The 17,574-nt window shown below is 41.5% G+C and overlaps 1 protein-coding gene across 2 annotated transcripts; it reads right to left on the bottom strand.

Annotated features, from left to right (window-relative positions):
• Positions 1–411: 411 nt before the first annotated feature.
• Positions 412–10,291, bottom strand: ZNF396 (zinc finger protein 396). 2 transcript variants are annotated; one of them, XM_039238880.1, is made up of 4 exons: positions 10,234–10,291; positions 8,324–8,745; positions 7,901–8,042; positions 412–2,168 (listed from the first exon to the last, which is right to left on the bottom strand). In XM_039238880.1, exons 2-4 carry the CDS (start codon positions 8,738–8,740, stop codon positions 1,714–1,716), a joined length of 1,014 nt encoding a protein of 337 aa, XP_039094811.1. In that variant the 5' UTR covers positions 8,741–8,745; positions 10,234–10,291; the 3' UTR covers positions 412–1,713. The 2 variants fall into 2 exon arrangements, with proteins under 2 accessions (XP_039094811.1, XP_039094812.1); XM_039238881.1 differs by having other exon boundaries at positions 2,106–2,205.
• Between the last annotated feature and the right edge of the window lie 7,283 nt (positions 10,292–17,574).

The following is a 17,574-nucleotide window of genomic DNA, read 5'->3' as shown; positions in this document are numbered from 1 at the left end:
TATATTCACCTTTCTCCTTAACAATCTTATGTCATTAATATTCTAAGTAGAGTACAGTAATCCCATATTTGTTTCTGGAGTTACTCTAAGCACTAGATACGGTTGGAATTTTTGATAATGCAATGTTCATACTTCACAAGGAACCCGATCAAAAAAAAAAGTTCACTATGAGTCCCCTCTTCCTTTCTCCTAAGACTTTCATTTTTTTTTTTTTAATTTTTATTTCTGAGAGAGAGAGACAGCGTGAGCAGGGGAGGGTCAGAGAGAGAGGGAGACACAGAATCTGAAACAGGATCCAGGCTCTGAGCTAGCTGTCAGCACAGAGCCCGACGTGGGGCTTGAACCCACGAACCGTGAGATCATGACCTGAGCCAAAGTCGGCCGCCCAACCGACTGAGCCACCCAGGCACCCCAAGACTTTCATTTCTGATGTTTGCTTCCATATTGGCTAACTGTGGCATGACAAAAAACATTATAATGTGTGTATTCTTATAATAAAGTTTTATCAAGAATCCCTAGAAAAGGGAACATTATGTTGTATATGGTCAGAATAATTTTAATAATATACAAGTCAGTCATTTTATTTTTAAAGAAGAAATCTGATTGATTTAAATGTGGGTAAAACTCAGTGGACTCTTTAAATTGAAATTTAGTATTTTCTTCTTTTGTACCAGAGCATCAAAACCCAGGGCCTCATGTCCTGACAACTCGTCTAGAAGCAAGTCTTATTAAGAATGCATAAGACGCTGAAAAGGTTGTCTTGTGATGCCTGAAACATATTCACAGCCGATTTATGCCAGAAAAGGGGTCATGAAGAACACTGACGGAGAGCGGTCAGTTGTTAAGGGTTTCCTTTTCCAGTTAAGGTGTGGTACTTCTCCATCATGTGCCATACCTGCTACTATTTGTGTTACATCAGTCTTACTTGGACAGTATTTTCATCTCCCTTTTTTCATTTTGAGATGATCATGAACCTTATATAAACACCTGCAGATAGCCCTATTAGTAGAATGTTCCTTATGTTTATGCCACTCCTTAAGACATGTAGAACCATCTTAATGTTTTCACGGAATTATTCCAAATTACATGGTAAAAGAGATTATTTTTTTCCTACATAGGAAACTACTTAGTATCATCAATTGTATGTAGGCTTTTGTGAATTTTCATAAGAGATTAAGTCCTTTTACTCATCTACCTTCTAACAGTGAACCTGGACATTTCATCCTAGGTCTGAAGATATAAATTCTTTTGTGTCTCCTCAATCTTATTCTCATATTTTGAATCTGGTAAGAGAAAACAAATGGTAAAAATTTTTTAAATGCTCTAATCTTTGGTCTGAGAACTCCAATGTTCAAGTTATGGGACAGAAAAAAACACTTATTTTTATACTGATTCCTTCTCAACAGGGAAAATATATTTGTCTAAAAAGAAATATACTAGTTCATCATTTGTGTTAGTACTGGAAATAGAACATGGTTGAGAATGTCTTTTGAAGAGCTGCACTAGAGATGAAAATCTGAATTAAGCTTTAGAATCTCAGACGTCTGAATTGACACTGTACTGCAGAAAAGCAAACATTTTACATTCTCTCTTGTGGCTCTTAAGACTTCTGAAAGCAAACCAGTTCCCACTAAAACCTACTGAAATACTAAAGGAGCGTTTGTGCTTTCTGTCTTATCCCGCTAACAAAGCTCTGAGCAAAAGCTGATTCCCTTACAACACTGATGGGACTTTTTCTTTAGTGTGTCTTTTCCTATGTCTGAGAAGATTTGAGCTCTGACTAAAGGCTTTCCCACACTCATGACACTTGTAGGGTTTTTCCCCAGTGTGAGTTCTTCGATGTTGAATCAGGACTGCACTTCGGCTAAAAGCCTTTGCACACACATCACATGCATAAGGTTTCTCTCCACTGTGGATTCTGTGATGTAGGATAAGGGCTGAGCTCTGACTGAAAACTTTGCCACATTCATCACACTTATGTTGTTTTTTTCCAGAAGAGTTTCTCTGTCTTCTTTCAAACCCGTTATCTTGTTCATAGGCTCTTCTACAGATGAAACTCTGGGAAGCATTCATAGGAAGGGTGTCAGAAATATTGTAATGCATTCCTATGGCTGGAGAAGTCTTTTGCCCCGAAGCTGAATTCACAATGATATTTTTGGTGTCTTTAGCTGAAATAATACATGGAAAAGCAATTTCACTAGTTCTCTGCTCAGAAAGAAAAGAAAGGTAAATTGAATGATCCAAATGAAATATATATGGATTATTTACTAGCTAGCATGTTTGTAAAATAGCATCACAGTATGGAAGATGAGGATGATAAGACAGAACACATTGAACAGATCATAAGGCAAGAGGAAAGGTTTACATACTGAAGAGACAGTCAACTATAAAGATGAAAATCTCCATACAAAAGGTAGAATGGTGAGTAGAGGTAAAAAGATATAACAGAGACTGAAGAAAATCTGAAAGAAAAGGGACTACAAGATCAAGAACAATGGGAGAAGCAGAGAAGAAACCAGAGAAGAGGAGACAAATGTGGTGGTAGGTAGTAATAGACAGGACTTAGTGCAAGGGTCAATAAAGAAAAGTTTAATAATGAGGAATGAAATGAAGAAAGCCAAGGGGTCAAAAATGAATACAGAAAATAAGCTCAAGAAAATACAAATTAGGGGGAAAAGGGGGGAGAATTATAGACTGAAATAACTGATACCTCAAAAAAAGTCAAGGGTAGCACAAAGTACCAATTTATGAAAAACCTCTACTCTCACATCTATTTTATAGTACTAGTTGAATGGCATTTTACTGGTTTAAATAGAAATATTCTTGTAAATGTTAAGGTTTGTCTCAAATTCATATCTGACAGCTCAAACTCTAATGTGACCTCAATGTCTGGTCCTTATCATCAAAATCCAAGGGTGTCCACTCTTGTCACCTTCAGTTAACACAGTACTGGAAGTTCTAGCCACAGCAATTAGACAATATAGAGTAATACAAGGCATCCACATTGGTAAGGAAGAAGTAAAACTCTCACTATATGCAGATGACACGATACTATATTTAGAAAACTCTAAAGACTCCACCAAAAACACTACTAGAACTGATAAATTCAGTAATCTTGCAAGATACAAAATCAATGTACAGAAATCTGTTGAGTTCCTTTACACTAATAATGAAGCAGGAAAAAGATCAAATTAAGAAAACACTCCCATTTACAATTGTACCCAAAACAATAAAATATCTAAGAATAAATTTAACCAAAGAAGTGAAAGACCTGTCCTTTGAAAACTATAAAACATTTGATGAAAGAAATTCAAGACGATGCAAAGAAATGGAAAGATATTCAGTGGCCATGGGTTGGAAGAACAAATATTGTTAAAATGTCTATACTACCTAAAGCAATCTACAGATTTAATGCAATCCCTATCAAAATACCAACAGCATTTTTCACAGAACTAGAATAAATAATTCTAAAATTTGTACAGAACCATGAAAGACCTTGAATAGCCAAAGCAATCTTGAAAAAACAAAACAAAACTGGAGGTGTCACAATTCCATATTTCAAGCTATATTACAAAGTGACAGTAAAACAGTATGGTACTAGCATAAAAGAATGAAACCGGACTACTTTATTACATCATACACAAAAATAAATATATAACAAACTGATACAACTCAATACCCAACAAACAAATAATCCAACTGAAAAATTGTCTTCTGCTCAGAAGATATAAACAGACATTTCTCCAAAGACACACAGTTGGCCAACATACACATGAAAAGATGCTCAACATCACTCATCATCAGGGAAATGCAAATGAAAACTATAATGAGTTAACACCTCACACCTGTGAGAATGGCTAAAATTAAAAAAAAAAAGAGACAAGTGTTGGTGAAGATGTGGACACAAAGGAACCCTCTTACACTGTTGGTGAGGATGCAAATTGGTGCAGCCACTGCAGAAAATAGTATGGAGGTTCCTTATAAAGTTAAAAGTAGAACTAGCCTACTATGCAGCAATTGCACTAGTGGGTATGTACTCAAAGAATACAAAAACACTAATTCAGAGGATATATGCACCCCTATGTTTATAGTAGCATTATTTACAATAGTCTAAGTATCCATTGATAGATGAGTGGATAAACAAAATGTATGTGTCTGTGTGTGTACACACACATATATGTACACACACAAATGCATGCAATGTAAGATTATTCAGCCAAAAAAGAAATTTTTTCCATCTGCAACAACATGGATGGAGCTAGAGAGTATAATGCTAAGTGAAATAAGTCAGTCAGAGAAAGACAAATACCACATGATTTTACCCATATTTGAAATTTAAGAAACAAAACAAATTATCAAGGTAAGGGGGGAGGAAAGGGGGGGGGTAAACCAAAAAACAAAACTCTTAACTATAGAGAACAAACTAATGGTTACCAGAGGGGATGGGGCGGGGGGGAATGGGAGAAATAGGGGATGGGGATTAATGGCTGCACTTATCATGATGGAAAATAAGTAAATAATATGAAAAACAAAACAAAAAATACAGAAAAGGCCTCTGTGAGGACATTCAGAGGTAGAACATAGTCCTTGCCAACACTAGGATCCCAAGACCTGGCTTTAAGGCTAATTACTTTTAGAGTCACTGCCTCAAAAAGCTGCTAGGGCAGGGGCGGTTCCCTTCTGATTCCTTTTCATTTTTCTCTTAGTTAAGTCAAGACAACTGCTAGACTGGAGGTGTTAAGTGCCTGGCACAAGCTTCTTGGGAGCAGGTACTTATCAAGTAAGAGAAATATCTTCTAAATCTCTAAAGTTTTATATTTTATTTTTCCTATATTTTCTTATTAAATTCCCCTGGAAAAACTCTAAGCTTAGTTAGTTGATCAACCCCCATAGAATAAGGAAGCAGTGCTGGGGGAAGAAGGGGAGATACTCCTAGTTGGGGTTTCCTTTTCATTTCTGACTCCCATTTTATCCAGCATGATCATCTAGAAGGAAGGTCCATGCTCAGATGTCACTCATCAAAGAGGCCTTCTGTACCACTTTACTTAATAAGACTCTGTCCCCACTTTATTTAATAAGACTTATACCCTTTATTCTGCTTTGCTCTTTTACCATAGCACTTATTATATTAGTATCTGCAATGGAAAAACAGCTATGCCAGCCATTTTGAAGCACTTTTATAAAAAGTGATGCAAGGAATTCTCAAAGCTAGAACAAACAATCCTAAATTTATATGGAACCACAAAAGACCCCAAATAGCCAAAGTAATGTTGAAAAAGAAAACCAAAGCTGGAGGCATCACAATCCCAGACTAGCCTCTACTATAAAGCTGTACTGATCAAGATAGTATGGTATTAGCACAAAAAGACACATAGACCAATGGGCTAGAGAACTCAGAATTGGACACACAAACGTATGGCCAGCTAATCTTTGACAAAGCAGGAAAGGTCATCCAATGGAAAAAAGACAGTCTCTTTAGCAAATGGTGCTGGGAGAACTGGATAGCAACACACAGAAGAATGAAACTGGACCAGTTTCTTACACCATACACAAAAATAAACTCAAAATGGACTAAAGACCTAAATGTGAATCAGGAAACCATCAAAACCCTAGAGGAGAAAACAGGCAATAATAACCTCTTTGACCTCAGCCTCAGAAATTTCCTACTTGACACACCTCTGAAGGCAAGAGAGATAAAAGCAAAAATGAACTATTGGGACCTCATCAAGATAAAAAGCATCTGCCCTGAAAAGGAAACAATCAACAAAACTAAAAGACAACCGGAATGGGAGAAGATATTTGTGAATCACATGTTGGATAAAGGGTTAGTATCCAAAATCTATCAAGAACTTACCAAACTCAACACATGAAAAACAAATAATCCAGTGAAGAAATGGGCAGAAGACATGAATGGACACTTTTCCAAAGAAGACATTCAGATGGCCAACAGACACATGAAAAGATTCTCAATATTGCTCCATTGTCAGGGAAATACAAATCAAAACCACGATGAGATATCACCTCACGCTGGTCAAAGTAGCTAGAATGAACTCAGGAAACAAAAGATGTTGGTGAGGATGTGGAGAAACAAGAACCCTCATGCACTGCTGGTGGGAATGCAAACTGGTGCAGCTGCTCTAGAAAACAGTATGGAAGTTCCTCAAAAAATTAACAATAGAGGGGCGCCTGGGTGGCTTAGTCAGTTAAGTGTCCGACTTTCGCTCAGGTCATGATCTCGCGGTTCGTGGGTTCGAGCCCTGCGTCGGGCTCTGTGCTGACTGCCAGCTCAGAGCCTGGAGCCTGTTTCAGTCTGTGACTCCCTCTCTCTCTGACCCTCCCCTGCTCACGCTGTCTCTCTCTCTCCTAGAAATAAATAAAACATTAAAAAAAATTAATAATAGAACTCCCCTATGACCCAGCAATAGCACTACTAGGAATTTATCCAAGGGATACAGGAGTGCTGATGCATAGGGGCACATGTACCCCAATGTTCATAGCAGGCTTTCAACAATAGCCAAATCATGGAAAGAGCCCAATGTCCATCAACTGTTGAATGGATAAAGAAGATGTGGTTTATATATACAATGGAATACTACTTGGCAATGAGAAAGAATGAAATCCTGCCATTTGCAACAAAGTGGATGGAACTGGAGGGTATTATGTATTATGCTAAGTAAAAGTAGTCAGGCAGAGAAAGACAGATATCGTATGTTTTCACTCATATGTGGAACTTGAGAAACTTAATAGAAGACCATGAGTGAAGGGAAGGGGAAAAAATAGTTTCAAATAGGAAGGGAGGCAAACCCCTAAGATTCTTACATACAGAGAAAAAAACTAAGGGTTGATGGGGCGGGGTGGCAGGGAAAATGGGTGATGGGCACTGAGGAGGGCACTTGTTGGGATGAACACTGGGTGTTATATTTAAGCAATGAATCACAGGAATCTACCTCTGAAACCAAGAGCACACTGTATACTATATATGTTAGCTAACTTGACAATAAATTATATTTGAAAAAATAATAAATAGAAAATTACTTCTATTAACAAATACATTTTTAAAAAAAGTGATGCCAATGAGCAACAGAGGACAGTTTAGCATGTGAAGGAGTAGAGGAAAATATTCAAGCTACCACGAAAGGATAAAGTCATCTTAGCAGCAGTATGGTGATTTTAATACTAGATGCCACCAGTAACCAAGCAAGAAGAAAGAGAAAATGATAAGGTAGACTAGTGGTCTTTAGACTGTGACTTTATGGTCCCTCAGAAGGGCCCTTAGGAGCTGCCTGAAGGTAAGAGAGATGGGTACAAGGCCAAGTCGGTGCCCTGTGAACCAACGCTGCTTGCTCCTGCTTCAGTCAGAGTAGCTGTGTTTTCATCTGTTTTATATGCTAAAACTCCATGTAAAATTTCATTTGAGAAAAGGGTCGTGCTTATTTTTCTTTTTAATGTTTATTTATGAGAGAGAGAGAGAGAGTGAGTGGGGGAGGGGCAGAGAGAGGGACAGAAGATCCAAAGCAGGCTCTGGGTTGACAGCAACAAGCCTGATGTAGGGCTTGAACTCACAAACTGAGATCATGACCTGAGCCAAAGTCAGATGCTTAACTGACTGGGCCACCCAGGCACCCCAAAAAGGGTCATGATTCTTAAAGAAAGGTTTGAAAATTCCCATGGAGATGTCAAGGATTTAAAAATCTGAAAGGTATTATAAGACTCCATGGGTAAGAAACAAGAACAAAATACTGAGAGTTATCATTAGCACAACATATAATGGTGGAAGTTCCCACTGTGAAGAAGAGACAGGAGGGGAGATCTGAGACCTCTTACAGAATGTAGCTGAGATGTATGTGGTCAGGTGAGAGGCCATCTTTGTCCCCCACCATGAACTGAATCCTGCCCTCACCTTTTTGTCTTGAGTGAAACTCCCGTGATGTTAATGATAGTTGCTTCTTTATGGGCTTGATCTGGCTACTTGGTGACTCCTGATGAATTTCCCAAGGTGTCAACTTCTCTGCAAGCATGTCCTCATTTTGTCCAAAAAAGACCTGAAAGCATTAGGTATACATGAGGCTGAAGAAGAGACCCATGTTGGGACTTTGGGATAAAATAACAGAGAAGCAGCTATGTAGACAATATCCTGGGACACAGGAAAAGGGAGGAAGAAAGCAGAGCCACATTCTGTTTTCTGGCACAGCTGGGGGTGTGTGTTCACCACCACACATGTTTAGTGTGCTCAATGGGAGTACAGTTTGAGAGCTCTACCCCAGTGATGGCCCGGAGCTTCTGAGCCAACTTGGCTGCCCATCCCTGCAAGACGCCTTTTTACCTGCTCAGCTGGCCCATCAAGCTCCTTCTCCAGCTCCTCCAGCATAGTCACAGCTTGCTCTCCATTCTCAGGCTGGTGCTCTCGCAGCCAGGCCTGCAGCTCCTCAGGCAGGATGGCCAGGAACTGCTCCAGCACCAGCAGCTCCAGGATCTGCTCCTTGGAGTTGACCTCGGGCCTCAGCCACTGACGGCAAAGCTTCCGGAGCCGGTTCAGAGCCTCCCGGGGCCCAGGGGACTCCTGGTACCCAAAATGCCTGAACCGCTGGCGGAAGGTCTCTGGGTTGCAGCAGGTGCTCCAGGAGAGGCTGGAGTCCAGATCGCAGATCTGCTCTTCCTCTTCCATCTTCACTATCACAATGCTGTCAGACTCCTCTGAAGGTTGTGGAAGGAGTGAGGACTTTGTCAATTTTGCAGACATTTGGACTGGGAATAAATAAGTAGGCTTTAATCTTCAGGGAGGTGAGCTGTCCTTAAGGATATTCCTTAAATATGATTAAACAAACAGGTGGAAACAAGACACAGACACATGTTTCTGAGAATACGCTAGAAACATAACACTAGGGGTGCCTGGTTGCTCAGAAGGTTAAGTCTCTGACTCCTGATTTCAGCTTAGGTCATGATTTCATGGTTCATGGGATCAAGGCCTGCAGAGCTGGCTTGGGATTCTCTCTCTCTCCCTCCCTCCATCTCTGCCCCTCCCCCATGCATGCTCAAAATACATAAACTTTAAAAATTTTAAAAACAAAGAAACATAACACTATTACAGAAAGTACTGCCCTTAATCTTAACATAAACCATGCTTTCAAAGAATACTTTCTTAAGAGAACTGAAGAACTAAGATGGCATTAATTCATATGCATGAGTAATTCCCAAATTATTCTGCAAGTCCTGCACACAAGGCTGGCTAAATATCACAATGAGATCAGCCAGGATTGTGCAGGAACTCCTGGAGAACAGAAATAGGGGAAGCTTGAGAAAAATTATGACTCTGGGGAAAGCTCAAAGAGCCAATTAATTTTCTCTAGCTTGCTGCAAAAAGCATTAAGAAAAAGTCTCATGAGAGTATTCGTGTGGATTTTTTTCAACACTTACTATTAAACAGTATTAAATAAAGCATTGTTTAATACTACTGAATAGCATTAAGACAATACTATTTAGACAGTAAAGGAGCTATTCAAAAGAAAGAGTAATTGTATATTTCTCCATCTTAATGTGCTTCTATTTTTTCATATTCACTTCTACTTCCCAACCATTACATCTGTATTAGTTACCAATCACTTTATTGTAGAATATGTAGGTTGTTTCTAATTTTTACTACCATAAATAATGCTGGAAGGCAAATTTTCAGGAATATATTTTTCTCCTTTCAAATTATTCAAGGATATCCCAAGGACTTGGCTTGTTGGGGTCAAAGGAGAGTAACAGATGTCTTGCTAGGTACTACCAAATGGATTTCTGAAAAGACTGTTCAATTCACAACGTCAACAGCAACTTAGTGATGTAATTTCTCCAAGTAGCATGAACTTGTTAGCAGGAAGGGGGTGGAAGACACTGTTAGCACTATTTTAGTAGATGCATCACTGGTCACTGATGGCTAATTACAAAATCTTATAGGGGCCCCTATTTTTCTTTTTTATGCAGGCTACCATCACCGCTCCTCCCCCGCCCTTCATCAAGCACTGTTAGAGGTACCCAAGATACAGTAGTGACCTGAACAAAATCCGTGGCTTCTTAAAACTCCAGCAGGTGAGAGACAACGTTACCACGTAAATAAAAGAACGGTACGTACAGTGATTGTTATGCAGCAAACGATAACAGCTGACACACAGAGAATTTGCTATGTGCCAAGCATTGTTCTCAGCACCTTAAATAGAAACTCCTTTAAATACTCAAAAAGTCCTGTACGCTTACTTTCATGTACACTGTGGATGAGGAGCCTGCCAAGCTCAGGTAGCGTGACCACGGGCAAAGGGGCAGGGATGGGGCCTGATTCCGGGCCATCCACTCACCCACGGTGCTGCGTGGTCAAGAGGCCGGAGGCAGGGTCTCGGTGCCGAGAAGGATCAGCAGACCCAGGTGCTCCTGGGCGGGGCCAGAATCTAGGGTCGAGACCTGGGCAGCGGGAAGGGTTGAGGCCCTGAGTTTGGAAAGCCGTTTGGGAGCGTTACATTGAGGGACTCTAAACTTAAAGCCTCTGGAAGTCACGGAGAGAGTGACCGGCAGCCCTGTGCCACCTCCACAGCTGCTCTCGGCGCTATACTGGAGACCGGGAGACCGAACCGCCAACACCGCACGCGTGCCTGTGACCAACGGGCTCTCTCCCCGGCGGGGGTGGGGGGAGGAGGATGGCTTCGCCGAGAGCCCGGAAAACGGGGTGCTTCGGGGGAGGACCACCTCTCACTGCAACACCCCTCCTCCGGTGGGGCCGGCTCGCCGAGGGTTGGCGCGGGAGGAGCCCCAGACGCGTAGCCCACCTGCCCCACCCCGCCCACGCCTCTCCCGCGCGGGACCTCTCCCGCGAGATCGCGGGCCGCACGCGGGCGTTGAGGACGCCGCGCGGAGGCCAGGCGAGCGCGCGCCGGCGGGGAGCCAAGTGGGTTCGGCTGCGGTGGCAGGCGCCGCGGCGCTGCTCGAGGACGACGGGAGGGCTGTGCAGACTCGCGGGCCGGGAGGTGCAGGACCAGGTAAGGGCTGAGGGAAACGCCGGGGGACGACAGGAGCGGGCGTGAAGAGGGGTTGTGTGGGGCCGGGAGGGCTGCCTCGGGGCGTCGCCGAGGTCCGCGAGCACCTCCTCCCAACCCTGGGTGAAGACGCTTCTCCCCGCAGCCTAGGGGCTCAGAGGAGTCCTCGACTCTCACCTCCAGACGAGGAAGAGCGACCCCGCGTTATCCGGAAGATGCCGGGGAAGCGCGGGGTCGGAAGCTGCTTCCGGTCCCCGCGGCAGGGTTGGGGGCCGGGCCCGGGTTGAGGGAGCGGTTGCCATGGAGACAAGCTGCAGCCGCCGGTGGCGGCTGTCCGTGAGGCGGCTCCCGAGCTAGTGGCTGAGGATAACCCCGGCCGGCGGGCATGCGGCTGCTCCTCATCCTGGTTCACAAAACCGGAGTTGTTATTTCTCAGAGTTCTTCTTAGGTTAGAAGAACCTAAGTAAATTCCATTTACTTTTTCATTAACCCAGTAAGGTTATTGCCATTCAGCAACAAATAAGCCCAAAATTTCGTGACTTGCCCAAGATCACAGAAAAGGGAAGACTACTGCGCTTTCTGCCTTTAAGTACAGCCTGCCTGTATTACCGTCCCCGCTGCTGGGGTTGGTTGTACGCCAGGTAGTACTGTTGTAAGGAAAAGGTTTGACCCCGCCCCACGCTTTCACAGGAAAACCTAATGGCCCTTAAAAGAGGTGAAACCCATGTACCTGCATATTTTGGCACCAATATATACGTCTCTATTTCCTCAGATAATCTTTTAAGTACATTTAAAAATAAATTTGAGGCTAAATGAGCTACAAGGCCGCATCCCCACATATTGGCTTCCTCTTCCACTTACTTTCCACAGGGATTCTTGGAAAATGTAGTTGTAGTGGGAAGTGGAGAATTAGGGAGAGAACAGAGTTGCTTGAAAACCACTTGCTAATAAACAACATTAACAAGAAAAAAGAAAAACCTTTTGGTATGACCTCCCTCCCCTCAAAACTATGTCCGTATCAGAGTCTGAAATGATGAGAGAAAAGGATGCTTAATTTCAACTGTACCAGACCTAGGGTTAGGGGAGAAACTTGTATCTTAGTTAACCTACAATGACATTAAATTTGAAGAAGTTCTTACATCAATAGGGGACTCTCACAAGATAAGATTATTTGTTGAGTTAGCTACTAACACAAATAGCAAGACAGTCCAAAAGTGCAGAAGGGAATGTGTTTACTCTTTTGGTGAGTAAGTTAATTTAGTCAAGGCAATGAGGCATCTGAATCCAGAGCAGACAATTCCTGACAATGGTGTGAAGTCCTAGAAGGTAGTTTATGGAAACTTCTGCACAGCAAAGGAAACAATCAATAAAACTAATAGGCAACTGACAGATAGGAAAAGATAGTTGCAAATGACATATCAGATAAAGGCCAGTATCCAATATCTATAAGGAACTCATTAAACTCCACACCTGAAAAACAAATAATCCAGTGAAGAAATGGGCAGAAGACATGAACAGACACTTCTCCAAAGAGGACATCCAGATGGCCAACAGACACATGAAACGATGCTCAGCTTCCCTCTTCATCAGGGTAATACAAATCAAAACCATACTGAGATACCACCTCATGCCGGTCAGAGTGTCTAAAATGAACAAATCAGGAGACTACAGATGCTGGTGAGGATGTGGAGAAATGGGCACCCTCCTACAATGTTGGTACACCAGGGGGCTGGTGCAACCCCTCTGGAAAACAGTATGGAGGTACCTCAAAAAATTAACAATAGAACTCCCCTATGACCCAGCAGTAGCACTGCTAGGAATTTACCCAAGGGGCACGGGAGTGCTCATGCATAGGGACACATATACCCCAGTGTTCATAGCAGCACTCTCAACAATAGCCAAAACATGGAAAGAACCTAAGTGTCCATCAACTGACAAATGGATCAAGAAGTTGGGGTTTATCTATATAATGGAATACTACATGGCAATGAGAAAGAATGAAATCTGGCCATGTGTAGCAACATGGATGGACCTTGAGGGTGTTATGCTGAGCAAAATAAGTCAGGCAAAGGACAAATACCATATGTTTGCACATATAGGTGGATTAGGAGGAAGTTAATGGAGGATGAAGCAGGAGAAGAAGGGGAAAAATAGTTGGGAAGAGGGAGGGAGGCAAACCATGAGAGATTCTTGAATGCTGAGAACAAACAGGGCTGAGGGGGGGTGGAGGAGAGGGGAAGGAGGGCGATGGGCATGGAGGAGGGCACTTGTTGGGATGAGCACTGGGTGTTATACAGAAACCAACTTAACAATAAACTATTTAAGAAAGAAAAAAAAACAACAATAAAAAAAGGAAGGTAGTTTAAGGAGAAAATGGACAGTAGTTGAAGCCTGCAAGAGAATAGGGAACTGTGAAAAGCCAAAGGATTTGGCAAGAGGTCAGGAGTGAATTTATGGGTTTGAATTGTACCAAATATCCAGATCATCCCAGAAGCTGAAATTTAAAAAAAAAAGTAAAAGAGTGCATAAATTTCACAGTATAAGGGGAGTCTGGATGGCTCATTTGGTTAAGCCTTGGACTTCAGCACAGGTCATGATCTCATGGTTGGTGAGTTCCAGCTCCACATCAGGCTCTCTCCTGTGAGTGCAGAGCCTGCTTCAGATCTTCTGTCCCCATCTACCCCTGCCCCTCCCCCACTTGTGCTTTCCCAAGAATAAATAAATATTTTAAATAAATAAAATTTTTAAAAAAGCTTCACAGTATGTTAAAGGGCAGATTTTTGTTTGCCTTTTATTTATTAACTTTGGGAATAGAGTGGAAAGTTAGCAGAAACAAGGTCCTGGTAGAGAGATCATCTACTATATACTAGATGCATGGTACCCACTGAGAATTCAAATGTCAGATACAGATTTTTGCTCTTTAGGAACTGATAGACTAATAAAGAAGAACAGTATATGAATTGACTATTCTAAACAACATGGCGGCTGTTGTGATGGAGCTATCTACAGGATGCTATTAAAGCACAAAGAAAGAAGGTGCTGGGGGGGGTGGATGGAGAGAGTGGGATTGGAGTCGATGGGGAAAGCTGAGTGCCAGGTAGTCCAAACTGAGGGACCAGTGAAATTTTATATTTGCTGGGATTGAAGGACGGCAGGTCATGAGTGCTAAGAATGAGGATAAGGAAATAAGTTCTAAAAGATGTGGCAGGCCAGGTAAAAGGTTACAAAATAACATTTTAATCAGGGTCTTGAGTAACTGACACAAGTCAATTGGTAGTTCAGATGGAGTTCTCTGATGGCAATGTGAATGATGGATTTGGGGGGTGACAAAACTCAAGGCAGGGTGACCAGCTCTGAAACTATTGCAAGGATCTGGATAGCAGCCGATGGAAAGCTGAACTAATGCAGAGAGTGGGGATGAAGGCAGATTCAGGAAGCATTTGGGATGCTAATCCTCACTTGATGGTAGACCGACAGATGATTGGGTAGATAATATATCTTTGAGAGACGTTTTTTAAAAACAATAGTATGAGTAGTTTTGACAGTGGGTTGTATAGACATTTTAGGGGAGTTTTCAGTGGATTGAATCTGAGGCTGATTAATAGGTGATAATACCCTCTACATAATTGGACACTTTATGAGATTATGTAAAAATAAATATCAAACATGCTGAATACCTGAATGCTTCCCCTATATAAGTATATTAAACTCCCTAAGAATTTCATAAACCACTTATTAATACAGTGAAGGAAGAGGGCAGTCACTCTTTCATGATATTAGAGAGATATTCACCCCTCTACCTTCTTTTCTTTTCATCACTGTATTTCTTTCTTTTTTTAAAAAAGATTTTATTTTTATGTAATCTCTACACCCAACATGGGAGTTGAACTCACAACCCCAATATCAAGGGTCTCATGCTCTGCCGACCAAGCCAGCTAGGTGCCCCAATCACTGTATTTCTTTATCCCAACATATTTGTTCTCCATCTGGTTAGAAACTTTTACAGTTGTGGATCTGCATCCACCTATACAAACACCCATTTGTCCTTGCCTAGAGGTGCATAAAGCAGGTATGTTAGAGACAAGCTGCCATGTTTCTACAAGGATACAGAGCTAGAGAGTTAGGCAATTTTCTTACAATTGAACTTTGGTTTCTAAGAGAGTGGTGGAGTGAGTGTGTGTAGGAAGTCCAAGTGTGAGAGCACACTGAATAGCTATGAGAGTTTGGATGAATGAGCCATGTGTCCCTTTGTGGAAGACATGAATGAAGTATTAAGTTAGGAAAACCACGAAAAAAGCATCCCAAACTGAATTTATCTCCCCCTTCTTACACCCTCAACTGCCATGCTTCTCCAATTCCTTGCTTTGATAGTGAAACTATTGTTGGCTCCACGTTCCAGGCAGAAGTCTGGGAAGTCACCTTGCGTATTTCCTTCTTCCTTATTTACTACATCCAGAAGTGAGCAGATAGACCTGGGCTCACTCCTCAAATCTGTCACAAGCTAGCTGTGGATAAGGTCCTAAAATTTGCTCTTTATCTCATTTATAAAATAGAGATCACAATAGTCATTTTGTTGGAAGAAGACAGATAAAATAATGTAGGTAGGTAAGGCTCCCCTGGTAATTCCTACAGGTAGTCATATTAGTTTCTTGGGGCTGCTATAACAACCACAAAGTTGGTGCCTTAGAATAACAGAGATTTATTCCCTCAGTATTAGAGGCCAGAAGTCTGAAATTAGTTCCATGGGCCAAAATCAAGATGTCAGCAGCACAGCACAACCTCTAGAGGCTCTAGAGAAGAATCCATTCCTTTCCTCTCACAGCTTCTGGTGGCTGCCAACATTCCTTCACATGTCACTGCATCACTCCAACCTTCAAGGCCAGCATCTTTCTTTTTCTCCCTCTGGTAAGGTTGCATGTAGTTGCATTTAAGACCTATCCAAAAAATCAAGGATAATCTCAAAATCCCTAATGTAATCACCCCTGTAAAGACCCTTTTCCCAAACAAGGTAACATTTACAGGTTCCAGGAATAAGAACCTAATGTTTTTGGGGGACATTTTTTTGTCTACCACAGCAGCTGAGGTTGAGAACCTCTATATTGGCTAAATAAAGAACTGCCTTACAAGGAAAGCATTTGAGAAGGGTTTGGTTGTTTTGGTTTGTTTTTTTAACTGAAGTATAATTAACATACAGTGTTATATCAGTTTCAAGTGTACAATATAATGACTCAACAATTTTATACATTACTCATTGCTAATCAAGGTAAGTACATTCTTAATCCCCTTTATTTCACCCTTCCTTCTTCCCTGAGAGGAGTTTTAACCCATGGTCTATGGGCTCTGTGTCTGTATGCCCAGTGTAGTAACCACTAAATACATGTAGCTAGTTAAGTTTTAACAAACTGAAATTAAATAAAATAGAAACTCAACTCCTCAGTCACTTTTGCCAATTTCAAGTTCTCAGTAGCCTCATATGGCTAGTGCCTATCATATTGACAGCACAAACATCACTGTAGAGAGCTCTAATGGACACCACTGAAATGTGTGTTTTTAGGTACATACTTGTACTTTTCTGGGGACAGGGTCTAACAGAAGACACAGGTTACCAATCTTGACAGAGAATAGCCCATTGTGTTTTATTGTCCCGTGCTTTTAAAATTGAGTTGGTTCCCAAAATGTAAATTTTGATTCAAAACATTTAAAAAATATCTGCACAACTCACTTCTTTTGGAAAACTGAAAATCTAAGAATACTGATCCTGCACTTCCTCTGGACAAATGTTTCTTTGAGCAAAGTATCTGCTACCTATGGACACTTAGAGCATGCTTTCTCCAGTTGGTGAAAGTTCCCACCTGCCCCTTTCCATTTCCATCACCTGCCCCGTTTCTAGTTTGAGACTTCTGGTCTTCATCGTCTACCTGATTCTCAAAGATGTCCATGACTCATATATCACTGCTTCTCAAAGTTGAACGTGCATAGGAATTGCCTGAGGATCTTGTTAAAAGCAAATTCTGATTCAATAAGTGCCCAAGTTTCTGCATTTCTGATACATTTCCAGGTGATAATGCTTTCAGAAGCAAGGCTTTGAATCTAGGAACTGGTTCATGATATCTACCAACAAGGAAACCAAGGCAATGCTATTTCCTGGAATAACTTAATGAAGAGCCAAATTCAAGCTGCTAGAAAGCTGATTCCAGTATCAGATGAGTTAACTCTGAAGAGGATCAAACAACCTGAAGATGATATACCCCTTCCTAGCATGGATTCCTTGATGATCAATAAGGGCTGAGTTCTAACTCCCCATTCCCCAGTGTAAACGATCTGCTGCTGAAGAAGGTTTGGGCTTTAAGTAAAGATTTTTCAAAAAAATGTCCCCAACCTAAAAGATGAGAATTCACAGATTAAAAGGGCCAGCCCTTTGAATGCAAAGCACAAGGGATGAAGACATGTATCATTCTGGAACTTCTCAAAATACAGGACAAATTTGAGATACTAAAGCCTTCCAGAATCTAAGGAGCTGTAAACTAAAATTTGAAAAAAAGATGATTATTAGACTTCTCAATCTAGAAGA

This window comes from Hyaena hyaena, unplaced genomic scaffold (genome assembly GCF_003009895.1).
Source record: "Hyaena hyaena isolate Hyena2069 unplaced genomic scaffold, ASM300989v1 scaffold_150, whole genome shotgun sequence".
Taxonomy (NCBI): domain Eukaryota; kingdom Metazoa; phylum Chordata; class Mammalia; order Carnivora; family Hyaenidae; genus Hyaena; species Hyaena hyaena.
The sequence above is the reverse complement of the archived record's forward strand: the minus strand, read 5'-3'. Positions and strand labels throughout refer to the sequence as shown.